Below are 26566 nucleotides of genomic sequence, written 5' to 3' on the forward strand. Positions count from 1 at the left end.
GTTTCAGATAATGCTGTTGTGAAGAAGTTTGGATAGTTTTAGGCTCCGATTGGATTCAGTTGATTAGCCGTTCGGCAGCAGCAAGCTATGTATGATTCAAATTAGAACGATAAGTGGTCGTTTGATGCATTTGGTGCTAACTATTTCACTTTTTGATATTCCAAATGCAAGAAACTCTTTTGAGGGAGAAAAGCTTCGACCTCAACCTCAGGTAAGCAATGGAATCCAGATTCAATAGGTAAAAAGGTTTCAAATGTTTATCAGCAGTGGACTAAAGGTCGACAGCTTTTAATGTCAATCACGCCCCTGCCATATAAAATAAACGTGTCGAGTATTTATCAATCTAATGAATCAGACGCTATAATCGCTTTCGCTTGAAATACGTCAACGACTTATCATCAGCTCTCGACTGGGATTTAAATAGGGTAGACCGGGGCAAGTCGCCCCGCCGAGGTAAAACGCCTCACCGATGTTTCTCGGAACTGGCAAGGTTCTGGAGAAGCATCATCTCTTCTATAAAACGTGCACTATATGATCATTATATGAGCAGACTGGAAAGAAATTGTGATGACTCTTTAGGGAGATATAGCCAAAAATGTGTTTTTGGAGTGATTTTTATGTTTTGTTGTCAGCTTATGCATGATGGCGTTCTTTTATGGTCCACATCAGGTTAACGACTTTTATGTATTTTGAACAACTTTATCTAACGCTTATAATGCCGGGTTGGTTCGTGTTAAATTATGCCTTGCTGGAGTGCAAGGCGTTGTTCTCTGACCGAACTACGTGATGGGGTAAAACGCCCCAGTAGGTCGCGGGGCAAAACGCCCCATGGGGCGTTTTACCTAATGTGTTGTTCGGACTACCCACTTCCTAATGTTCGGTAGCTGGCTAACAGTAAGTTTCTATGCATTTATATGTACTTTTCTCAGCAACTGGATGGCAAAGGAAGTATTTTGTTAACATTTCCATTGCAATAATTTATTATTTGGCCTTATGAGGCAGGTGAAAAACCTGCTCATACAATAGTGTTATAGCTGAACACCTGATAGGGTGGAAGGAGCTAACTTCAGTGCCGTGCTTCCCAAGGTCTAACAGACCTCTCATATAAGATTTAAGTCAACTAGCATGTTTAATCTTTAATCTAGAGTATGGGGCTTCTTGCCCCAGGCCGTGGGGCGTTTTGCCCTGGGTTTGGGGCAAAATGCCCCATTTGCAGTTGCTTCACAAATCACTTCCTAGCTAGGAGTCCGATCATAAGTGAATGAATTTGAGGGGTGGAATTTGAAGTAAAATGTCCAAAGAACGCATTGAGCACAAATTCGGCCTTCCAGGTGATGTGGGACAAAAGTAATGTAGCAAAATAAATTATCTGGGGCGTCTTGCCCCAGGCTACCCTACCCTCGTCACTACAACAACTCTTACCAAGTCCGTGACCTGTCGTCTTACCACCCACACTTTAAATGGCTCACACCCGATAACCAACCCGCATCTCGAGATCCGCTATATCCCGCGGGATATCCGCTATATCCCAGTGGGGCTCGCGAGCCCCACTGCCCTGCCGCCCAGGGGGGGGGGGGGGGAAACGGAGAGGGGGAGGAGGCTCGCTCCTAACTTGGCCGCGCGCCTGGCGGCTACAGAACGCACCAAATATGGTCCTGTTGCACTGGCGGCGACAGAACAGTGACCGGAGGGGGGCGGCGTGTCACCCGGTATCTGGGCTGATAGGGCGCGCATCCGGCGCAGGGGCGGCTCCAGCGGTGCCGCAGAGGGGGGTGGGCGGGTGCCGCCCGTCTCCTCGCCACCCGCCGCCGCGGGTAGGGGCTCCTGGCGAGGAGAATCCCTCCTTTGAACGCCTCTGCCGCCTCGCGGCGCAGCGGTGGCTGAGCGGGCGGTGTGGGGTCCTTTCGGTACCGACCTGCGCACGCGGAGGACCTACTGTGAGGGTCACGGTAAGGAGGGCTGAAAAGGGGCGTGGCAGCGGTGGGGACGGGGAGGGGTGCCTGTCCTTGGCTGGGGAGGAAGTGGGTCGGCACTGTGATGGGCGTTGGTTGGCCCGCGTTGTGTGCCCTTATTGGGTCAGACAGGACCGAGTAGGGCTGAGGGTGGCACTGTTGATGGACCTGGTGGGGTATGGATGCTCTCCACGCCGCATCAATGCTCTGCTAACTGCTTTCAGACATCGGAAATTATTAGGCTTGTGGCTGTGGTAAAGTGTTCTGATGCAAATTAAATGTCATATGCACACGCATTATTATTTGAGTTGGAATTAATTTTTACAATCAATAAGAAGATTGTGTTGCAACCTCATTTCCTAAAAGATGAAGTTTTGAATTAATTCATCTAGACAACCGTTAGTGAGATAGCTGACTGCGAAAGCCCTTCCATGAAGTGTCGTCGTTATTCTTAAGCAGCCTTCATGCATCGACCAACTAAAAAAGGCCTACTTCTTGGAGATTCTATTCCGCATCTCCGGAAATATCCTAATGCACATCATCAAAAATATAAATTTCCCTGTTACGAATATGAGCCGTTGCTCTTATTCGCAGCGATTCGGTGCCATTGCCAGACACTAGACAGTGTGGGCCATTTTCTGACCCACACGCCATATTTAGTGATGTTGATATGTCGTTTACTGATAATTTGTAATACGTAGTGTAATGACGCTGGTGGCCATTGTTCTCGGCTTTAAAAACGTCAAACTTGATGACGCGCTGGAAATTTGTTGACTGTTGTATCCTGTAAATTGCACGCTCTGAGTACACGATCTACATTCTACAATAATGCATCAGGAAGCAAACGTCCTAAATACGTGTTGATTTCACTCAGTGCTCAATCGCAAAAGTCACAATGACACAAACTAATGCAATGGCGATATTATTGACAGAAATGATTGCTCGGGCCTCTAATTTAGGCAATCGAAGCATTCTGCATTTAGACTTCGGCTGTCACGTCAAATACCTGTCACATCGGAAACCTGACACACCCGTCAACCTCACATATCTCTCATCGGTCAAAGGTCACATTGGTCAGTGACCAGTCCGACATTTAGGCCAGTAAGCCGTGTGAGCCGAGGCATGGCGAGTCAAATGCTGATCCCCTGCCGGGAGAAATCTTGTAGGTCGTAGCTTTGGAGTTCGGAGAGAACATTTCTACGCCATGTCTAAGATACCTGAGGGGAAACAACCTCAAGTTTTTCTCGAAACAGATGTTCCGATATTTGAAGTCATTATCAGAAACATTGTTTAATTAAGGTGGTTGGAATGTTGTACCTACACTTATGTGTTTGAAATGAAGTTTTTCACGGACTATAGCATGTGCTTTAGAGGTGGTATTTGGAAAAGGCAAGCTTAATGATTGACCTTTCTATAATCGCAGCTGTGTGATCCAGTGATTGCTTTACCTCAATTTACATGCAAGAGGCGTAAGATTGCTTTCGGTTTTACACCGTTATCCGTATGATATCACTTTCCATCACCTGTTGCTATTTGCGGCCTCACCTCGCTCAAATGCTATCATTCCACACACACCGGACCGTGGCCATTTTCTCCCTTTCTCGTGTGTTGTTTTCTCCCCCACTCTCGTATCTCCCCATCTTTCTCCTTGACCCGTGACGCCGCCATTCCGCACAACACCCCCGTGAGGTGCCGAGACTCTGCGTCCGTTCCGCTTCCGCAGCCAACCGGGGCGACCGGCGACGGGTCTCCGCCGCCGGTGTGACCCGTCAATGACCTCAGACTGGCGCGTGACGACGCGGCTCACCCCGGCAAAGTGGCCAGGGCGCCGCCCTCAGACATCGATCTACACCGCAGCCACGTGTTGGAGAGACGGGGAACTGGAGGGGAGGGGCTGGGTCTAGGGGGCTGAGTTGGAGCTGGGTTGAATGTCCGCATAACTGACTGGTAACTGGTGGTAACTGGAGTCTGGAGTCGGGACACATTAGCCAAGCGTGACGAGGAAATTGAACGGTTAATGATTATAGGTCACGCACGTTTTACGTTCATTGATCTGGTTATGATGAGCAGCACACGACAAGGGGAAAATGGAGACCGTTTAGAGAGGCGTCGGGCAATGTTTTCCTTAGCGTGAAGGGACCTGGTGTTCTGAGTTTAAGTGCTGCAAAACACTGCTTTCTCACAACATTTAAGATTATCTTTTGTAGATGTTTCTTCATTTATTTAAAAATAAGCAAAAGTGAGATGCAAAGACTTTGAATCAAAGTCACCTCGGTTATTCACGCGACCAAAGCCAGCCTCGGAGGGCCCGTGGCACCCTCTCGAACTGTCTGAGAGATAAGCGCACCCGCGGTGGCCGGCGTAAATGACTGCGCAGTGCGCAGCGTACTCTTCCAACCGGACACCCGGGGGACCATTTCGCAATATTGTAGCGGTTCAACGCACTTCTGACCGTGCCCTCCAGTCCGTCTGGTGTCAGCGGTCTGGGATGCGCCGCGCGAGCGACCGTCGCCATCGGGCAGCTACGCGACAGGATGCTCTGGACTCTGCTCTGGAGTCCGGGAGGATGTGAGGGTAGAGCAGGGGAGGATGTGAGGGGGTAGAGGAGAGGAGGGGGAGTTCCGGCCCACTGGAGGGTGTTGCAATTGCACACTCTGCAGACACAGTTGATAACAGAGCAATGGCGCCCGGTCAGCCCAGTCCGCTTGACGACATAGCTCTGTCGTAATGAGACGGCGGATTTCCACAGGAAAAATCTGCTTCCGCCATTTCTCTAGTTCTCAAAAGGAAATTCCGAAATGTCTTTTTGCTGATTGCGTAAATGAATCCCTCAGCTTTTGAATTCGAAACACTCTAGGCCCCAATGACGCGTTTTTACTTCATATTATTGCAATAACGTTTTCCGAGGCCAATGATTAAGACATGACTAAAAATGGATTACAACCACTTGCCACTAATCCAGTAGGACCTGCTGTGAATATCCAGTCGAAACACATCGCCTACCGTCCGTTCAAATGCTCACCAGTCAACAGACCCGTCCAGTCCGGGCTAATTATGCTACCCCGAATTCCTCGCGGCCTGCCTGCCCGTCTAACCGGCCCGCGAACCACCCAGACCCAGACCCAGATCCAGGGTAGCCCAAATCCTGGCCCAGCCGGCGATCCACGCTCGACAGGGTGGGGCTGCGTGGCGCGCTGGCCGCGAGGGCGCCACATTCGCCACTGGCGCGCCACCGTGCCGCTCCCGCCGGCGGGAACCGGCCACTCCGCTGGTGACCGGTGCCGGGAAGGGTCGGTGAGTCGAGTGCCGAGGTGTTGAGAGGCGTTGGCCTGGGTGGGAAGGGTTTTGAGGATTTGGTGATGGTGGGGCTGGTTGGTGCTGGTGGATATTGGTGAGGGAGGGCCAGGTCATGGGTGGGTCGATTGGTGATTGGTGCTGAGGCTGGCCGGTTGGATGGTTGCGAGGGGCGTTGGCTTGGGCGATAGGGCTCTGTGTCGGTAACTATGGTACAGGGCTGGCCATTTAAATGGTGATATTGAGAATGGCTCGGCATGGCGACGAGGGCAGACTGGTGCTAAAGACCCACCTGGCTCTGTTGGGCGTTGGCAAGGGCGGCATTGCTGGTAACTGACTGACGGAACCGGCAGAGAACTTACAGGGCGTGGCATGATCGGTTATGCAGTAACATAGTTGCTGCTAAAATCCGTTCGTTTACGGTTGTGCCACGTTCAGTTCAGTAGCGGCGGAACACCTTCAGTTAAGGGGGGGGGGGGGCACTGCCGACTTTTGGTCCCATTCTTCCTATGCAACGCCCATAGGGCTAATGTTAAAATGCCAAAATCAAAGGTGGGCACGGTGCCCTCCCCGTTCCGCCGCCTATGGCCCCGTTAACCTATCGGCCACATTCCAAGTTTCTCTAGTAAGAGCAATGCACTGATATGAAATTAGTTTTTAGTCGGCATATATTGGGGTGATGCTCAGTGCCCATCACATCAGCATCGAGATAAATCACAGAATAAAATCTTTTTTAAAGTTATTTGCATTCTTTCCTCGCTCTTTGTCCCAGTTTTCGTTCCTGAATTGAATTTATTTTCGTACCGGCTGCTCTTCTGCGTCATCAATGCATTGGCTAATTTGCAAAATGATCCGTAAAATGGGAATGCCTGTATTCTATTATTGTATACTCACCGGATTCAGCTTTTTCTACGGTTGCTGGAGCAGCATGGATGTTTTCCATTCTGCAACCAGTGCAAGTCCTAAATAGCTTGCTGCGTTCGTAGCTTATTTCTAACCTCTAGCTTATTTCGCTGTCGCTCTATTTTCGGAGCCGCTGTAGGCTTCAGCGCCGTGGTACAGCCGACAGATCTCGGCCTAAGCTCCCAGCGATTCTGGTCGCTCGATCGATCTCCATATATAGCCGCGACACACTGGGCTCTGGGACGGAGTGCCCCGCCCCACTGCCCCCGGGCACGTGACCACCCCGGGCGACCACGTGACTGATGGGCTGGGGGACAGGGGCGGGGCACGGCTAACGACCCGGGTCAGCTGACTGTCGACTATACCGGCAGGGAGGGAGGAGTGTGTGTGGGGGAGGGGAGCTTTGACCCGAGCACTTGGATTCTCACCTGGTTCTCAGCTCTTACATCCTTTGGTAGCGTCTGTAAAATTCCGGATTCCTGACTTAAAGAAGACTTTAAGACTTTAGGAATAATGAAACGATTATTCTTACACATTATTGCAAAGAAATGGTTTTTAGGAAAGATGAGTGGATCCTTTTGTCTTCAGCTACCTAGCAGTTTTTCCTCTGCAATCTTGAACATCACGATCGAATCTCCCACACCACCGCAGCCCGGTCACCGCCAGAAAGCGGTCAGGTGTGTCGTCGCCTCCTCGGCCTCCTATCGGGGCGAGGCGTGACTTTCGCCGTGTGTGAATTCTTGCCAGCTGGACCGGGAAAGTGGCCGGGAACCGGTTCCGTTTCGTGTCATTGCCCGCCACGTGGTACGCCGACCGAAATTGATTTATTTTCGACGGGTGACTGGGGCTTAATTGGAACGGAATGAGTCCTAGTGGGAGCGCTGTCCATTACGGGAATTAAAATGATGTTAGGTATTTGGCTATGCGATAAATTCGTAGTAGGCTTATTGATAAGAAACGCGTATTTTTCACCCAATGGATCTTCCAGATTTAAGCAGCCAGTCACTGCGGCGTTGACTAATATAACTTCAGTACCTATAAGTTCAGGCGTTGACTAATGGCGCCATCTATTGACTGCATTTCATAAGGATAACAAAATATGACAAATTGTCGTTTAAAATGCTGCCCATATTGCAGTTGCCTAATTCAGAAATATTCCCAGCTACGAATAAATGCTTTTTGTTTCTTTGGGCGCTAATGAAATGCTAGCGGGCATTTTATTCGGGGGTAGGGCAAATATAATGCACGCGAAGGCGCGTGAATTCGAATAATTGTTTTCGTTTTCCAAAACTGCCTGTCTCTCAACTGTCACTTTTGTTGTTGCTTTCTTTGAATCGTAGTTTTTGTCAAAGTTGCACGTCCTTTGTCTGTGTTCTGTGGTGTTTTGTTTTCTTGCGTTACTCTCTTCGTTCGTACGTGAGAAGTAACGAAGGTCGTCCCTTGTGTTTTCAGTAACATAAAAAACAAAACTCATCAAACATGTGTGACGACGAGGTTGCCGCTCTGGTTGTGGACAATGGCTCCGGCATGTGCAAGGCCGGTTTCGCCGGAGACGACGCTCCGCGTGCCGTCTTCCCGTCGATCGTCGGCCGGCCCCGTCACCAGGGCGTCATGGTCGGCATGGGACAGAAGGACTCGTACGTCGGCGACGAGGCCCAGTCCAAGCGTGGTATCCTCACCCTCAAGTACCCGATCGAGCACGGCATCGTCACCAACTGGGACGACATGGAGAAGATCTGGCACCACACCTTCTACAACGAGCTGCGTGTCGCGCCCGAGGAGCACCCGGTGCTGCTGACCGAGGCGCCGCTCAACCCCAAGGCCAACCGCGAGAAGATGACCCAGATCATGTTCGAGACATTCAACACGCCCGCCATGTACGTGGCCATCCAGGCGGTGCTGTCGCTGTACGCCTCCGGCCGCACCACCGGCATCGTGCTCGACTCCGGCGACGGCGTCTCGCACACCGTCCCCATCTACGAGGGTGAGTTTAAGACTGGAGTTCATATTTAATTCACCCATCTTTTGAGCAACATAACGATCATGAACTTATCCCAGTAAGTTGCGAGGTCCTGAAGTTTGAAGTTGCTCAGTCGTTGTTAAATGATATCACTGCTGCACTGTGACATGTCCAAACTGTTCACCCAAATGCGATGCTTACGATTTTCTCGTTCGATCTCAGGCTACGCTCTGCCGCACGCCATCCTGCGTCTGGACCTGGCCGGCCGTGACCTGACCGACTACCTGATGAAGATCCTCACCGAGCGCGGCTACAGCTTCACCACCACCGCCGAGCGCGAAATTGTGCGCGACATCAAGGAGAAGCTCTGCTACGTGGCGCTCGACTTCGAGCAGGAGATGGCCACCGCGGCCAGCTCGAGCAGCCTGGAGAAGAGCTACGAGCTGCCCGACGGCCAGGTCATCACCATCGGCAACGAGCGCTTCCGCTGCCCCGAGGCGCTGTTCCAGCCGTCCTTCCTGGGCATGGAGTCGTGCGGCATCCACGAGACCACCTACAACAGCATCATGAAGTGCGACGTGGACATCCGTAAGGACCTGTACGCCAACACGGTGCTGTCGGGCGGCAGCACCATGTACCCGGGCATCGCCGACCGCATGCAGAAGGAGATCACCGCTCTGGCGCCCAGCACAATGAAGATCAAGATCATCGCTCCCCCGGAGAGGAAGTACTCTGTCTGGATCGGCGGCTCGATCCTGGCCTCGCTGTCCACCTTCCAGCAGATGTGGATCTCCAAGCAGGAGTACGATGAGTCCGGCCCCTCCATTGTCCACCGCAAGTGCTTCTAGACGCATTCCAGTCACATCTAGATGCATTCCAATACAGTGTCTTTGTTTGTTGTAATCATGTTATAAAGCTTAACAAATTCGTATATCAACCAAATACATGCACGCGCGTGCTTCATACACTATTGCCTTATTTGGGGATGAGGAAAAGAAAGACGGATGTTGGGGACAGGCTATACGAGTTCAGTTGCATTTGTCAGGAGGATGACTTTTCCCATAGCATTAGTGGCACTAGCTAGGGTTGAAAGGGAGGAGCCGGCAAATAGGTCCAACAATCCATGTGCTGACGGAGGCATTTTTTCGATTTTCTATCGGAATGTGTACCCACGGGGCATGGATCATTTCAAGAGGTTGCCCTCCTTGCGACCGAAAAAGATTAAAGACAGATAAATGGACTGGTGATGCAGCAACGCTTCCCACGGCAGAATTCTCGCAAGGCCTTGTGCCTTGTTTCTGGATTTAAAATTATGTTTAAAATTCTGAAAAATTACATATATATTTTGCTCGGTGTCACGTAGCGAGTACGAAATAGGCAAAGAAGTGGGATGAACGGCGTGCGGTTGTGAGCCCTATAAAACTGGGGACGTAGCTAGAGATGTCAATCGGATACCAACTTCTTGGTTTACCGATACCAACTTGGTATTTGGTATTTGAATTATAATGTGTTTGGTATTTTGCTGGTATCATGAACCCTCACTGACGTATGAGAGGCTGAGAAATTGGTAAACATTTGTTATTTTCCTCATGTTTCCAAGTTGGTTTGGTCTCGGTATTTCCTCACGGTTTTGGTTCTTATTTGGTTTGATATCGGTATTCCGAGTTTCGTAGCAGAGAAACAAAGAAAGACGTAGCAAAGAAACAGGTTTGAGAATTTAGGAAACGATCAATCAATGCGACTTATTTCAGGATTTTTTTTTTCGGAAACTGGTCGTTTTAGACCGCCGAATCACAAATGTTTCCCTATTTAAAACTGTTCAAGCTAAACACATCCACTTGAACTCTTGGACTTCCTCTACTGATTCCACTATTGTATGTAGACTGGGAAGTGAGCATTCACGGGTCATTCAGCAGTACTAGTGAAGTACAACGGCGATATTGATGTGTCATAAAATCATAACGCTTATCAATCCCAGAAAGTCGCCAGTAGCGGTCGCCCTTGACATTATCTTATCTGAACTTGACATAACGCTGACATACGCACACACACAGGCAGACGACAGACGACCGCTCGAAACTATGGCCTTATTTGGTCACACCAGCGCTCGGCCACAATCTGGCTGAAACCGTGCCCCGATGTGATTCAGAGGCATGACGGACGTGCGATCTCATATCGGGAGGTATAGTGAGCGCCAGATTTCACGTGACGGCTATTTGGGACCGAACCTTGGACCGAGCGAAACGGCAGAGGGAACAAAGTTGCACTGTCGTGAAAACAAGATCGTGATCTCATTACACACAGGGTTATTACATCTCATTACACTCACGATACGACAATTTTCAGGTGTTAGGTGGCAGCGCATAATAAGAGATGATATTACTTATATGAAAGCATCTTCATCGACTTTCCTCGTAACCCCTGGTAACCCCAAGCTGCATGATAGTGCGACCTCCGCAGGCGACGATTAAAACGTTCGGCATAATAATTTGTGATGGCCTTGTCAATGTATGGTTCCAGGTAAAGGCTAAACGAAATTCATCGGTCAACCCAACAGCTTCTGAACATTTTGGTGCAGTAGCTAGTGTTGGTCAGGCTGTTACGCCCTCTTGCCCGCACTTTGCAAGATATCCTATCCTCAATAAAATACTGGGAAAACAACTGACGATGGAATTGTATCCCGTTATCTTGTTTGGTCTGTTTAAATGCTAAGATTTTTTTTTTTGGGGGGGGGGGGGGGGCTCGTATGATGTGAGGTTTTCTGGTCATTCTCTCAAGTCTTTCTATTTTCGTTTGTTTTTCTAAGTTTTCCACTAATCAACTGCATCTTTTAAACTCCAGTTGTATGAAGCTGAACTGCCTATTTCAAATCCTGCCTCTGCTTGAATTGCCGTTTCACGTTTATGTGTGGTCCATTCCAGAAGCAAGGAAGAGCTTGCTAGTCTGATAACGAAGGAAGCTGGGCCGTCCGTTCTGCCCCGAACGACAGCGCGGTGTCGAGCGGTGGGAGGGGGCTGATGGGGAGGGGACCGCCAGCCGCGGGGCGGAGGCGGCGGCGGCTCGGAGGTCGGGTCGGCCGCTCTGTCCCAGACGGCGGCCCTTCCTTTGGCGGAGTGGGTGGGTGGGGCGCGCCATCCCAGTCCGATACACACTCCGACCGGGGCCTAACATGGAGCTCTCCTACTTCCACCGCTCCCTCCCTCCACCCCGCGGCCGCCTCTGGCGCTTCCCCGGCACCATCACCAAATTTGGTGCGTCGCCGCCTGCCGGGACGGTACCTCACCCCTCTGCCCCCTCCCCCGACCCTCTGCCCTCCAGGCCAGTGGGTCAGTGATCGGCGGGTCTCGGCTGGGTCGGGAAGGGTCTGTCTCTGCCGCCCGGCTCCGCCCGTTCGCTCGGAGCGCAGCGCCGCCAGCGCCGCACAGTGGTGGTCAGAGGTGGACGTAGTGACATCTGGTGTCGGTACCGTGAACTTGTCGTATATATGTAGCAAAGATCGACCACGACCAGACATGTGCTTGGATCCGAGAGCTGGATCTATGATCTCAGTGGATCTCTCGACAAAATAGAGGGGTTGGATCTATGATCCGAGTGGATCTCTAGACAAAATTCAGGGGTTGGATCTATGATCTGAATGGATCTCTCGACAAAATTTAGGGGTCGGATCTATGATCTCTGTGGATCCAGCGGGCTAAAATTTGTGGAGGACCTATGATCTGTATGGATCTCACGACAACATGTAGCCAATGAAACCCTTATCCTACATAATTGTACACCTTACAGTGCAATACAATTGAGAATTATCACTTGTGGACATGGTTATTGGTTAAGACCACTTGTGATCATTAGGTATCATCATTAAATTTGAATTTAAATAAACAACATTTGTACTACATTTAAAATAAACCAAGAACATGCATATTGCTACTTTTTGTGACCAATTGTAACTTTTTCATGACAGCACTGATGACAATCTTATCAACAAGCTACAGCCACTTTAATTCAAAGAACAAACAGTACAGACAGATGCAGTGGCAGCAGGGCACTGCAGATTTTCATTTTGGTCCCATTCTTTCTGCAACGCCAGTAGGGCTAATGCTAAAATGCCAAATTCTATGGGGGGCACTGTACCCTGGTGCCACACCCCCCCCCCCTGTTCTGCCGCCTATGGACAGATGTTAGGAAATCAAACCTGGAAGCCAAATAGGTCAGTTTTGTTAAAAATAATCCAGCAATCCACTTCTGCCAGGTATGAAATCCCAATCCAGAATGTTCATATGAGCTATTAGTATGTGCAACACAATTTCGATTTAGTAAGAATAGCAACCAACCTCTAATACTTTCCTAATAAAATTACAAGTTCAAAAATGGCATCAACTTCTTCAGATTACCTACCTACTTTTGGCCACTTTTGGCATCCTGCCAGCTGCCACGTGTGGTGCCATGCTGTGCTTTTGTTATGAGAGAGCCTCCCAAAAAAAGACAAACGAAATTCACAGCTCACGTTTTGGTAATATGGTTTTATTACGTCATTATCGTTTGACCAATGAAAAATCTTAATTTGACCAAGACCGTAATGATTCCAAAAGATTCCCCGTAATAGGCCCTCTAAACTAATGACGTAAGATATTGTTATTCTTTTGAAAAGTGAATAAAATTAAGATGCAAGGCGCACACCGCTCAGGGCCATATAATACCGTTTCAGCTTACGTTTACGTCATTAAATTCAACGCTACAAAGATGATATTCACAAACAATCGTATCGTAAAATCATGTGAGGCAGAAAAAATGAACATTCTTTAAAAAAAGCTCCAGACTTTTGAATTTCCAGTTTGATTTTTTATTTATTTTCATTATACTCGAAGGTAGAACGCCTAGCTCATTTGTTATTTGAAATGACGTCACGAGTTCAATTTAGATACTGAATAATCATTTTACGGCAAATATCCCAGGCCATTACAATTGATATTTCGCTTCCCATCGCTTCCGCAGGCTGTTGAATATTTTTATACTTTTGTTTATATCTCAGTTTATTTTATCAAATATTTCTTTCAATAGATTGAAATACCTTTACCTAACCAAGCCACATGTGTCAGTATCATCTTTTATTGTTTATCAATCAATTGTGGTAGCTGGAAACTGGAAAGCCTCATGGTTGTCTAATGCAAGATCAATGAGATTGTCTTATCAATATCATTATGTAGATTCTAACATGAATTGTGATGTGGTAGGTACCTAGTTATGTATTGTTCATTAGTCATTACTTTGACTTACCTCTATGTTAATTGTTAATGCAAACTTTTCTGTTGGTATGTGAACTATGAACAATCTTCATGTCACTCAATTCTCTCAAGTTGTGACCAGTGGCGTATCCAGGATTTCTCTCAGGGGGGATCCGCAGTCAAAAGGGCCCTTGACTGACTGGGTTGAAAGGGCCCTTAAGTGGCAAAAGGGCTCTTGTAGCCTGAGTTGAAAGGGCGTTCAACCCGCGTCCCGTGGGGGGGGGGGGGGCGAAACGGCCCCCTGCCCTCTTCCGTAGCTATCTCCTAAATGACTGCAGATATCCCCACCAAACTTTCAGAACCTCTACGGGCATCCATTTTACACATTGTGACCATTGTTTTTTTCCAGAGGCTATGATAGGTTGGCCGCAAATGACGTCATGTTCTGCCATTTTCGACCCAAAAAAGGTTTCGCAGGAAGAGCTGTCAGCCCTACAGAGCTGTAGAAACATAAAAATGTTCCGAGATAAAAGGTGTACAATTAACAGGCCTAGGTCAAATCTGAACACAGTTTAGCCCCGCCTTGGGTTGGGCCCAGGCTGGAAGGTTGACCCTAGGTCAAATCTGAGCACAAATTACAGAAAGAGTGTCAAAAGAGTTTTGTTTGTTTTGTTGGGCTATACCCTTTCGGTCTGACCAGACCATTTCAGGGCCGGAAGGATGATAGGAATTGAGGGAGACATTGGTCTGGGTGGGCACCTTGGTGAGTCACCGGGGCTGAGCCTGTCCAACAGGACAGGCCGACTGCAGCCCCCAAAGTGCTCACTGCACCCGGTTACGAGTGTGCTTCCTTAGGAGCTGCAGTGCGCTCCAATGGGAGCCGCCCGCATGGTATAAAGTTGCCCGTCCAGGTCCAGCCTGGATCATGGGTTGCGGCATGGAGGAGAAGGATTTGAATGTCCTGAGGATGGAAACGGCGAAACGGGTGTTAACCCGCGCCGGGCCGGGGGGGGGGGGTGTTTGAACACCCCCTGCGGTTTTTCGCAGATATCTCAAAAACGGCGGCGCTCCACACCTGTTTGTGCATATTTTCCGCACATGTTGTGAAAATTTCAGACCCAGGTCGCCTTAGGTCAGGTCACCAGGTCACGCCAAGTGACCTCACCTCAGAAAAAAATAAGAATGCTCGTCATAGCTACACCGATTGATCGATTGCCTTGAAACTTTCAGCGATTGATAAGAGCAACATAATCTATAAAATGTTTATCTCGGAATTTCGATATCGGTGACCTAAGGTCAGGTCAGTATCGCGGCCTCTCCATTACCTATCAGTCAATGGGAGAAAATTGAAAAGCGTCTGTTTTGCACGAACGCTATTCTAGACACTCTCTAACATCGAGATGTAAGTAAAATTGGCACACTGAATCGGAAAATGGCAACTGTGACCCCTCGTTATGTCCCCGAGGTCATCTCAGGTCACGAACAGAATCTAACAGTTTTTCGCCAATAACTTCTGATAGAGGCGTGCTAGAGCGCTGAAAACGCCTTAGATGTGTTCGAATCGACGTTGCGGATCGAATGATATGTAACATGACCTTTTCCGGTCAGGTCATGACCTTGACCTGAGGTCAAATTTTCAAGTTGACCTTTCAAGGTCCAATTATAGTTCATTCGACGCGTCTCGACGAGAGGAACACGATGCTGGCATAATTAATGTCATGACTCTTTTGAGTCAAAAGTTATTGTCGAAAAAAACGCTTTTCGTAAAAACGGCTATTTTTGGAGTTTTTGCCCTCTGGAGGCTAAACCGTTGACCTGAGGTCAAATCTGAGAACATTACTCAGAAAGGTCTGTAAAAGGGCTATTGAATGCCCTTTTCTCTGGCGCTGTAGCTCTATCGGTTCCCGAGATAGTCGTTGGCAGTTTCCAAAATGTTGAAATAGTCAACATTTTACCTTTGGTGACCCCTGGTGACCTGACCTTTGACCTGACCCAAAAAATGAGCTTAGTGTTTTCGTCCTTATTTTGGACGTTCTTTCGATTGCCGCTTTTTGCGTGTCGCTACGTGGCCCAGGAGCCGAGTTAGAAGGGGGTGTTCAGACACACCCCCCTTCCGGCCCGGCGCGGAATCTCAGAGCACCGGCCCGGCGCGGGTTAAAAGAGCTATTAACTACGCTTTTCCCCGGCACGGCATTCATTTCCGAGTGATGCGGTGGTTTGTTGAAAATTGTCGAAATTGGACCAGAAAATTGGCGAAATTTAGCCTTGGATGACCTATGTGAACTGACCTTTGACCTGATCTAAAAATGACCAGAGTAATTTCGTCATTATTGTTTGCGTCCTTTCGAACGCTGCCTTTGGCGTGCTGGTACGTGGCTCAGAAGCCGAGTTAGAAGCAGGGGTGTGGAGCCGGAGCTGGAGCCGGAGCCGCCGGAGCCGGCATATTTTGCCCGGAGCCGGAACCGGAGCCGGAGCCGTCCAAAAGGCGGCGACTCCGGCTGCTTTTTTGAAGAGGAAAAAATTATTGACCTACATAGTTCGGTTTGACAGTACAAGGCAGTAAAACATGTGGTATTCATAATAGCCTTGTTATGCAAATACAGAAGCAACGTGAACCAATCCTTCATCTTTTCTCTTCCACCCGTATTTAATTGTATAGAGGATGTACTGAGTATTGGAGTCGAAGTCGGAGCCAGAGCCGGAGCCGAAGCCGATTTTTTCTCCAGAGCTGGAGCCGGAGACGTCTGAAATTTCCACGGCTCCGCATCCCTGGTTAGAAGGACCCTGGCCGGCCGAGTGGGAGGGTGGGTGCCACCACATCGTTCTTTTTGCGACAGCTCGGGACACGTCGGCAACAGAGAGCCAAAACTGGGCATAGCTACCTGACCTTTGATGCAAACCGGACCTTGTGACACCTGCATTTTCAAGGGGGGTCTCTGGTCGTCTTAAGGACCCTCTGTTACCCTCAGAGGGACCCTCTGAGGGCCTCTGCAGACCATCACTGGCCTCAAAGGGCACTCTAGTGGCCTCCATGGACCTTCTAGGTACCTGAAAGGGCCCTTTGTTTTCTCTCCAGGGGCCCTTGTTTACCTCAAAAGGTCCTCTTTTACTTCAGATGGCCGTATGTTTGTCTAATACATGAGGCCCCTGGTGGCCTGAGAGGCCCTGTTTGTGTCCCAAAGGGCCCTTTGTTGACCTCTTAAGGCCCCTAGTTGGCCTAAAAAGTCCTCTGATTGTTCTAAAGGGCCCTCTGTTCCCCTCAGAGGGCCAGTCTTTTCCTCAGAGTGCCTGCTGACCTCATAGAGCCCATAGTGGCCTGACATAGCCTTCATATCACCTCAGAGGGCCCTCTGTTGTAAGGCTCAAGTGACCTTCTCAGAGGGCTCCGGCTGCCCTGTGACTGACAATTGTCCACTCTTATCCCCCTTTTGGGTGACCTATTTTCCCCTCTGACACCCAAGCCAAAATACAATTTTGGGACACTGACTCCGAGGGCCAGTTGATTTTCAGAGGGCCCTCTTTGAAGTGGATGTGAGGACCCGCTATTCGCCTCAGAGGGCCCTCTGGTGGCTTCAGACTTCAGAGGACCCTATTTTGGTATCAGCGGGCGCCTCTCTGTGGCATCAGAGGGCCCTCAGAGGCCTCAAATGGCCTTATTACATCTCAGAGAGCTGTCTTTGAACTCAGAGGGATCTTTTTTACTTCTTTGTGGTGTCTAAGGGGGGCCCTCTGGCCTTTGTTCGCCTCAAGGGGCCTCAAGGGGTCCTCCGATGACTTCCAAGGACCCTCTTTGATCTCAGAGGGCCTGATGACCTCATAGGGCTCATGGTGGTCTGACATAGCATCATATCACCTCAGAAGGCCCTCCAGTGGCCTGAGAGGGCACTTTGTGGCCTTTGAAGGCCCTCCATTCGCCTTAGAGGGCCCTCTTTGATCTCTTTGATATCTTCGATCTCAGAGGGCCCTCTTTGAGGTGGCTGTGAGGGCCCTTTGTTCACCTCAGAGGGCCCTCTGGTGACCTCCAGGGACCATCTTTAATCTAAGAGGGCCGTCTGGTGGCCTCATAGGATACCTTGTGGCCTGAAATTGACCCTCGTACCTCAGAGGCCCTTCTGTTCGTCTTAACAGGCCCTCTGCTGGTCTTAGCGGACCTTTTGTGTGCCTGGGAGGGCCCCCTGAGTACCTGAGAGGGCCCTCTGTGTGTTTGAGAGGGCCCTCTGTGTGCCTGAAAGGGCCCTCTGTGTAGTTTGCCTGAGAGGGCCCTCTGTGTGCCTGAGGGGGCCCTATGTGTACCTGAGAGCGTCCTCTGTGTGGCTGAGAGGGCCCTCTGTGTGTCTCAGAGGACCATATGTGTACCTGAGAGGGCCCTCTGTGTGTCTGAGAGGGCCCTTTGTGTGTCTCAGAGGGCCTTGTGTGCCTGAGAGGGCCTCCTGTGTGCCTGAGAGGGCCCTCTGTGTGTTTGAGAGGGCCCTCTATGTGCCTGAAAGGGCCCTCTGTGTACCTGAGAGGGCCCTCCGTGTGTTTTAGAGGGCCCTCTGTGTGCCTGAAAGGGCCCTCTGTGTACCTGAGAGGGCCCTCTGTTTGCCTCAGGGGGCCCTCTGTTTGCCTGAAGGGCCCTCTGTGTGCCTGAGGGGGCCCTATGTGTGCCTGAGAGGGCCCTCTGTGAGCCTGAGAGGCCCCTCTGTGTACCTGAGAGGGCCCTCTGTGTGTCTCAGAGGACCATATGTGTACCTGAGAGGGCCCTCTGTGTGTCTGAGGGGGCCCTATGTGTGCCTGAGAGGGCCCTCTGTGAGCCTGAGAGGGCCCTCTGTGTGCCTGATAGGGCCCTCTGTGTACCTGAGAGGGCCCTCTGAGTGCCTTAGAGGGCCCTCTGAGTGCCTGAGAGGGCCCTCTGAGTGCCTGAGAGGGCCCTCTGGGCTCTGGCCCCCGTTCGTCTCAGAGGGTCCCTTTATTCGCCCCTTTAGAGGGCCGAATAAAGGGACCCTTTAGAGGGCCCTCTGTTTGCCTCAAAGGGCCCTCCGTTTGCCTAAAAGGACCCCGTATTCGCCTCAGAGGGCCCTTTGGTAACCACAGGGGGCTCTATCGTTGCATTGGAGGGCCCTCTGTTGCCTCCGAGGGCCCTTTTTATCTCAGAGGACCCTCTTTGACCTCAGAGGGCTCTTTTCGACCTATTCGAGATGTCTGAGAGGGCCCTCTGAGTGCTTGAGAGGGCCCTCTGAGTGCCTGAGAGGGCCCTCTGAGTGCCTGAGAGGGCCCTCTGAGTGCCTGAGAGGGCCCTCTGAGTGCCTGAGAGGGCCCTCTGAGTGCTTGGGAGGGCCCTCTGAGTGTCTGAGAGGGCCCTCTGAGTGCCTGAGAGGGCTCTCTGGGCTCTGGCCCCCTTTCGTCTCAGAGGGTCCCTTTATTCGCCACTTTAGAGGGCCCTCTGTTTGCCTCAAAGGGCCCTCTGTTTGCCTAAAAGGACCCCTATTCGCCTCAGAGGGCCCTTTGGTGACCACAGGGGCTCTATTGTTGCATTGTAGGGCCCTCTGTTGCCTCCGAGGGCCCTTTTTGATCTCAGAGGGCCCTCTTTGAGCTCAGAGGGCTCTTTTCGACCTCTTCAAGATGTCTGAGAGGGCCCTCGGACCTGAGAGGGCCCTCTGAGTGCTTGAGAGGGCCCTCTGAGTGCCTGAGAGGGCCCTCTGAGTGCCTGAGAGGGCCCTCTGAGTGCCTGAGAGGGCCCTCTGAGTGCCTGAGAGGGCCCTCTGAGTGCCTGAGAGGGCCCTCTGTGTGTCTGAGAGGGCCCTCTGAGTGCCTGAGAGGGCCCTCTGAGTGCCTGAGAGGGCCCTCTGTGTGTCTGAGAGGGCCATCTGTGTGCCTGAGAAGGTCCTGTTCGTTGTAAAGGGCCCTTAATTTACTCTACAAGGTCCCTCGTTGGCCTAAAGGGGTCCTCTGATAGTCCTAAAAGGGTCCCTAGAAATGTAATTGATACTTTTCATTATGTAAAAAAAAATGTAAGTGGTGAAAAGGGCCCTCAAAGTGTTTTCAATTTTTTTCGAGTAAAAAAAAAATTTTTTTTTGCTCCAGGGGGGACCCTAGGACCCCCAGGGTCCCCCCTTGGATACGCCACTGGTTGTGACCGTCATGAGCCTCCTTTATTTTGTATTCTGTATAATGTAACTGGATGCCTTTACTAATATGGTCTTTGTATAAGATTGTTTGTTTCTAACCATACTTTGGTATTCATAACTTCTTATGAAAGAAAGTTGTTAACATTTTGAGCACCTATGTATGAGCTATGATCCCAACGGATCTCACGACAAAATTGGGGAGCCAGATCTATGATCCGAGTGGATCTAGCGACAAAATTGAAGGGTCAGATCTATGATCCCAGTAGATCTCTCGACAAAATTGAGGGGTTGGATCTATGATCTGAATGGATCTCGGATCGGGATCCATGGGATCGGATCTCAGATCCATTTTTCCGGATCCAAGCACATGTCTGACCACGACACCTGTAATGTAAGAGCTGGAAGCCTCTGAGACATTCTAAGCTATCATCAGGTCCAATGACTTGCCTCAGCCTGACTTGGCCGTGGTCGACTTAGCCCAATGATTCTTCCATAATGTATAATCCCTCGACCCCGAAATGGTCTAAATTGATCGAAAGACTGTAAACCAGTGTTCGCCACGGGCCGCAAAATCCCAGTCCCGCCGAGCCCAAACACATGGGTTCACAGCCCGGCCCAGCCCGAGCCCATTCATGGTAAAAGTGTCAAAGCCCAGACCGGCCCAGCCCGTCAAAAACGAATGGATTAAAAATTATTTATTGACACCACACAGGTATCCAAAGGTAGCAAAGAAACAATCTTTTGCGAGCAGCATGCACAACGCGCATTTCATGCGTGCTTTATTAACTCGTTTTTGAGTCTTGCAAAGTAATAAGCTATGCAGTTATAGTTTTTGTATCTATTGCGAACCCCTGACTCCACTTTACAGTTCCTGGCCCAGCCCATCCAAAGCCCATCGATCCTTTATATTTTAGGGCCCAGCCCAGCCCGTAGCCCAGCCCAGCCTATGGCCCATTGGGCTTGCCCGGCCCATGGCGAACACTGCTGTTAACTAACAAAGCAAGCAGAGACCATCCATGAGCATTATTCCATATCCATTCCATATATTTCATATCCTTCATCTCATTGTTTTGTCCGTCTATTCATGAAATTGAGCATTGGCGGTGGAACACCTTCAATTAAGGGGGGGGGGGGCACTGCCGACTTTTGGTCCCATTCTTTCCATGCAACCAGCAACGCTCATAGCGCTAATGTTAAAATGCTAAAATCAAAGGGGGGCACGGTGCCCCGGTGCCCTCCCCCCCCCCCCGTTCCGCCGCCTATAAAATTGAAATCGTCTACATAAGAAATCGTCTACGTCTCAATAACCCGTATAAGAAAATATCCGCACGCCGATGATAAACTTTCCGCACAAGCTCTGATTTGGCTGGCATTGCCGGTCAATGGTACTCTGTCTCTTTGTCTCTTTGGGCACACAGCCCGTACAGCCCAGCCTGTACGGGCTGTGCGCGGGCTGTTTACGGGGTAATGCCCAGTGATTATAGTTCGCGGGGATGGGTTGAATTCCAAGGTGTTTACCTACATTATGGCACCGCATTCCGGGGAAGAGCGAAAAGACGCGAGGGAGAGGGAGAGAGAGAGAGAAAGAGAGAGAGGGGAGAGAGATGGGGAGGGAAAGAGAGAGATGGGGAGGGAAAGAGAGAGATGGGGAGGGAAAGAGAGAGATGGGGAGGGAAAGAGAGAGATGGGGAGGGAGAGAGAGGGAGAGAAAGAGAGAGAGAGAGAGAGAGAGAGAGAGAGAGAGAGAGAGAGAGAGAGAGAGAGAGAGAGAGAGAGAGAGAGAGAGAAAGAGAGAGAGAGAGCTTATCTGGATCTTCTCTAGCCGTGCCGTGGTAGGGAAGGCTTTTTGATGCAAAACAGCTTGAACTTGGAAAGTACTTGGTCCAGGTTTTTATTTACCCTTTATCCTCTATGTCATTTCGGTGTTATATCCACGCATGGTATTTCGTATGTTGAATAATGAATTTGCTATATGAATCAAATATAAGCCAACTTTAAATGGATAACTCTAAACACTTCTGCACCTGAATTTAATGCAATCATTCTGCTCATTGGATTTGGGATCGATTTGACATTGGATTTGAGCGTGCAATCCATGTCACCTACTGTTTCCGTCGTAATTGAATAGGTGATATTGACAACACAATTCCATGCATTGGCAACGCAAATTCATGTCAACCTTACCCACAAAGCCATTACACCACACGAAATATTATATTTGCATATCTGTGAATCTACACGCGCAACATATTGTAAGACAGCTATTCATAGCTTGTTTAGCGTAACAACAGGCAAAATAATTGCGAACCATTAGATAAAAGTCACTTCCAACTGTATACTGAGATCCGGTCAGTACCATGTCGAGACACAAATAATGAAGCAGTTTTTTACTTGGCACAGGCCATAGCGAGCCAATTTGCCGCCAAGTCTTCTGTCATTTATCGGAAATACGTGTGCACGTGAATTCGTATTGTGGATGAATAGTCCTATTCGCTCGGTATTTCTAAGCGTTCGAAAGGCATTCTTGCCCTTCTCATGTGCTCGCAGTCATTGTATTGTGTAGTATGTTGACTGGGCAACTCATATAACAGTCACCTGTCGAAAGGCCTAACAAACACAAACCGCCAACAGTGTCAGTAGCCCCGAGAACACCGATAAGTCTCAGTTTAACCACCTATTCACCACAATACATGTCAATACATACATGGGCCCATCATCTCCACCTGCTGGGCCGGGCAGGGAGGCAGGGTGGACAGGTCGGCGCGGCAGTCGAGCCGGTACCGCGCCACCGTGAAGCTCAGGTCAGTGTAGGTCACCGTGGAGGTCACGGTGATCTCGTACCGGTGACGGTTCCGCCGGCGGTGGCCCAGCAGCAGGAGGCGCGCTCGCTCCAAACCATCTGGAATGGCAGAGGTGTGCAGGATGAGACATAGACCATACTGTAATTAGAGCACATAAAATATACCATTGGTCAATTTGAAAATGTGTTATTGTTGTTCCTGTGAGGTACAGATTCAATTAATTTGATTCGGGAAAATGTATAAAAAGAGTATGATACAGCAAGAAAATGCGAAGGATATACATGATCCAGGAAATGCCAACTTCATACTTCGTCACACCGCTATGTTTTACTGATTGACATTGCTGCTGAAAACGGTGTATGACAAGTACCACATGAAATGACTCATTCTGAACCTTCCTCACATCGCAACGGCCACCATCCTGGTCACCTACTCACTCATCTGATCAGAGGCAGTAGCGGGGTCAGACTCCTCCAGCTCCTGCTGGGAGCTCTGGAGCTGGATGGCGGAACGAAGACTCTCCTCCAGTTCGTCAGAATCAGGGGCATCCTCGGCCTCAGGACTCTTAGATGAAGGCGGCTGAGAAGTCTCTTCTTGGTCCGCTGCAGTATCCGGCTCTTCTCGATCGAAGGACTCGTGCTTGCTGTTGTTGTTGATGCTGATGTGGCTCTCGTTGTTTCCGTGGTTGTTTGCATTCTCCTTTTCAGCTATCTTTTGCTGATCTTCACCACCGAGCTCATCGTTTTCATTTTGCTTTGCAGGTATATCCTCCATAAAGTTTTTGTTGACATCAACACCGATCTGAATATCCTCCTGAACTTCAGCAGCATCTTTTTCGGCTGTTTCAAACATATCGGTGTTATTTTCCCCGGAAGCATCTTGATTATCCGTTTTCTCTACGCTAATGCCGCCATGAATATCTACAATATCCGTTAAATCGTATTCCTCACTGCCTGAACCTTCAACTTGCGCTGATTCTTGTTTGCCAACATGCTCCGGAGAAGGCCACCGATCCGGCAGTAAATCGCTAGACCACATTACGGCACTATCCTCGTCTTCCGAAGCGCCAGATCCTGAGCTCTCGGACTGTTCGGCAGTTGCCTCGTGACTGGTGTCGCCAGATGATTCCAGAGGGACGAAGAAGATGGGTGTGTCGACTGCGTCCGGCTCTCCATGAAGCATGTCGTGTTCTCCGCTACCGGAGCCTGCTTCTCCACTGACGATATCCTTTTCTGCAGTGCTCATGTCCTTATCTCCACTGGCCATATCATCTTCTTCGTGAGCAAAATGGTTTTCTTCTTTGGCTGTATCGTGTTCTTCGTTAACCATGTCTTGCTCCCCGCTGCCCAACTCCTTTTCGTCATCATCTTTGTCCTGTTCCCCACTCCCAATGTCATCTACATGGCCAGCTTCATGTCCCTCATTGTTTATGTCATGCTCACCACTGCCTTCTTCGTCTTCTGTTTTTAAACCACTCTCAACAATGATGTCTTTGGCTGGTGAGGGAGTACCAAGCCGCACCATATCAGCAACCACTGGATCAATTTGCATGTCTGAGATTTCAGTACCGCTAACTGAATCAGGATGTGTTATTTCTGAGTCAATGTGTGCGTCTGGTTCACTGTCTGTTTGCGAGTTTATTTCCTCCAGTGATGCTGTTGCAATTTCCGAGTCATGCTCCGCCTCCAGCTCCACGTTAGTGTCTGATTCTGAGTCTGTACCTGTCTGCGATTTATTATAGATCTCAGAGTCCTTTGCTGCCAGAGTGGTGATGTCTGCGGGCAAATCCGTGCTCACACTTATATCAGACTCTGCATGTTCTTCGTGTGTAATCTCTCCAGACGTATCAGGCTCTGGCTGCTCCGTCTCAGCCAGTGTGAGCGCATTTTTCTCTTCTTCTGGCGCAATGTTGACCTCTGACTGCTCCTTTGTGTCTATTTCTGAGTCAATATCTTCAATATCTTCCTCTGTGTCTGCTCCTGAGTCGATGTCCCCAGCAACCGCCACTTTAACCCTTGTATGCTCCTGTGCTTCTGTGTTAGTATCTATTTTCTGCGTCTCCGCTACAGGCTCTGTCTGAGGCGCCGGTTTCACATCACCGTCGACACCCTGATCTTCCACGTCCCCACTCTTCAAAATAACCTTATGGACATCCCCAGCGTCCACCGAACTGCTGCCGGGAGGGATGGTCTCGATGGTCACTCGATCTGTCTCGATAACGGTCGGCCTCGGCCCAGACACTCTGTTTGTGTTCGTGTTTGTGTTTGTGTTTGTGTTTGTGTTTGTGACCGGACGTCGGCGATTCGGACGGCTTTTCGCCGGAGCTGATGCGACGGGGGCCGGCTTCTGAGAGGCCGTCCTCACGGGAGATGACGTCCGCCGTCTCGCGCCGCAGCCCTGTATAAATTGGACAAAAGGGTTAGCATCAGTAGTTTAAAGGGCATCTCAATTAGCAACTCTAAACTTTTTGATACTTTGACTGAATACTATCTTAGTGGCAAACCAATGATGCGTGGGGTAAGGCGAAGAAACAATTCGTATTTTGATCAGTTACTCACTTTTTGAATTGAGCGTTGTATCTGACAGCTTGCCATGGGAGACAAATAATTCATCTAAATTTTTCGTTTTTGTTCGATTTAGTTTTTCCAACCTCGGACTAATAAGCTAAACCGAGCATATCTTAGCATTAAATTATCACTAATTCATTGACGAACTTGTAATAGGTCCGGCTATAAACTGACGGATTAATTTTGATACACAAGTCTACACAAGTGACACGTGCGAAGTCATTTAAACGAGAAATAGTTTCGGCAAGCGATAAATGCATAATTCAAACTTACGTCATCTGTGGAAGGAACAGTCGGCATTTGAGTAGTTCGGCAACGGTTGTCTAAAAAAAAACACGACGGTTTTTAATTGAGAATGCGCACTGACAATGCTAAATAAACACACGAAGGCTGTCTAATTATTCTAACACCAAGCAAGGTTGCCGATGCTCCTTTAGCACATATCCTTCCGATATACACGCATAGATCTGTTGGGTGGCTCGAACAACCAAGGCTGAAGCCAATTCTTTTTGCAGTCAGGAAATCGCATGTGAGAGCCTATTCAAATGCAACTTATCAATTGAACGCAAGGAGCGAGCGTAAAGCAGTTCGATCGATGCCAGCGCAATTAAATATGAATAGGCTCTCGCATACAAATTCCTGACTGCGGGAACAGCCTGTTGTAACCTTTAGAGTCTGATATAAGTTAAAGTCAGTTAGGAATTGCATAAAATCATATTAACACGTTATACGATGGAAGTATTTTAGAAGAAAATAAACTTGTGGATATGTAAATATGTTGATTATTTTGAACAAAAAAATGTTGGGCAAAATTAAGTTCCGTTATTCAAAGTTAAACACTGCTTTACCACAATGCACACTTACTCGTATCGTCGCACAAGAAGGGCTTGGTGACGGTGACCAGTGACGTCAAGGTGTGGTGGGTGATGTAAACTCGCCACGGCAGCAGAAAGCCGCGCGGATCCACACCGCCCTCTGGCAAAATAACGTCATGGACGGGGGGCGTTAGTTAAGTCAATATTATATAAGACATTGGAATATCGGGTTATTGTAGAAAGACGCACAATGCAAAAAATGGATGTAATACCTATACCAACATTACAAAATATCATAAATTTTACCATGACACAAAACAAAACAACCTCTGCATTTCAAATAACCATCATAATTGATTTATCACCTCCTTTGCTTCTATATCGATAGAGAAAAGGAAAGGGTGATTTGTCAACAACCAACATATTTCTTGCGTTCTCGTAAAATAAACCATTTCCTCAGTCCCAGACCTCAAAGCGATTCGCTGGGGTTGCTGAGCAAACCAGTCCCACTAGAGTGTGAAAAGGATAATATTTTCTGATACCTTACAAACCGACGGATAAGCTGCAATAAAAGTTCCATTCAAAACATTTTTGAATGCCACTCACCATCACTGACGGAGGGATGCAGGGTAGGCACTCCGAGGGCGACCGAGCGTACACCTTCCGGCCCAGCGATGACCCCAAGCAGCACCGCTAGCAGGACGGCCCTCATGGTCACCATCTCCTTACGACAGAGGGGTAACCGGCAGACTGGGCTGCGTGGGGATCTCGAGTCCTCTCACCTGGTTACGGTCGGTGAACTTTCCTCTTCATCAGACTGAGGGATAGCCTCGGGGCTCGCCTCAGGATACTGGTGGGAGAAAGGGCGGCAGCAGTGGCAGGGCCCTCTCGCGAAAACAACCCACCGGCCCTTCAAAACATTCCTCCGCCGGCCGCGATGGCCGC

General features: G+C 49.4%; 2 protein-coding genes across 5 annotated transcripts; one reads left to right on the forward strand and one right to left on the reverse strand.

Moving 5' to 3' along the window:
• Positions 1–1829: 1829 nt before the first annotated feature.
• On the forward strand, positions 1830–9079 carry LOC122394494 (actin, clone 403). 4 transcript variants are annotated; one of them, XM_043391393.1, is made up of 3 exons: positions 1830–1949; positions 7602–8133; positions 8332–9079. In XM_043391393.1, the coding sequence occupies exons 2-3, from the start codon at positions 7629–7631 to the stop codon at positions 8955–8957; spliced, it is 1131 nt and encodes a 376-aa protein (XP_043247328.1). In that variant the 5' UTR covers positions 1830–1949; positions 7602–7628; the 3' UTR covers positions 8958–9079. The 4 variants fall into 4 exon arrangements, with proteins under 4 accessions (XP_043247328.1, XP_043247327.1, XP_043247329.1 ...); XM_043391392.1 differs by having other exon boundaries at positions 1900–1937; XM_043391394.1 differs by lacking the exon at positions 1830–1949 and adding an exon at positions 5084–5246.
• Positions 9080–21364: 12285 nt separating this feature from the next.
• Positions 21365–26398, reverse strand: LOC122394495 (clumping factor A-like). Its single transcript, XM_043391395.1, has 5 exons — positions 26228–26398; positions 25671–25781; positions 25080–25129; positions 22677–24636; positions 21365–22337 (listed from the first exon to the last, which is right to left on the reverse strand). Exons 1-5 carry the CDS (start codon positions 26340–26342, stop codon positions 22132–22134), a joined length of 2442 nt encoding a protein of 813 aa, XP_043247330.1. The 5' UTR covers positions 26343–26398; the 3' UTR covers positions 21365–22131.
• Between the last annotated feature and the right edge of the window lie 168 nt (positions 26399–26566).

This window comes from Amphibalanus amphitrite, unplaced genomic scaffold (assembly GCF_019059575.1).
Source record: "Amphibalanus amphitrite isolate SeventyFive unplaced genomic scaffold, NRLGWU_Aamphi_draft 000595F_arrow, whole genome shotgun sequence".
Lineage (NCBI taxonomy): Eukaryota > Metazoa > Arthropoda > Thecostraca > Balanomorpha > Balanidae > Amphibalanus > Amphibalanus amphitrite.

Coding starts and splice junctions, on each gene's coding strand:
- LOC122394495 (XM_043391395.1), bottom strand. CDS start 26,342: ATGGTGACCATGAGGGCCGTCCTGCTAGCGGTGCTGCTTGGGGTCATC. Junction 25,130..25,670: donor CTTCTTGTGCGACGATACGA/GTAAGTGTGCAT, acceptor GTTTTTTTTTAG/ACAACCGTTGCCGAACTACT. Junction 24,637..25,079: donor CTGTTCCTTCCACAGATGAC/GTAAGTTTGAAT, acceptor CAATTTATACAG/GGCTGCGGCGCGAGACGGCG.
- LOC122394494 (XM_043391393.1), top strand. CDS start 7,629: ATGTGTGACGACGAGGTTGCCGCTCTGGTTGTGGACAATGGCTCCGGC. Junction 8,134..8,331: donor CACCGTCCCCATCTACGAGG/GTGAGTTTAAGA, acceptor GTTCGATCTCAG/GCTACGCTCTGCCGCACGCC.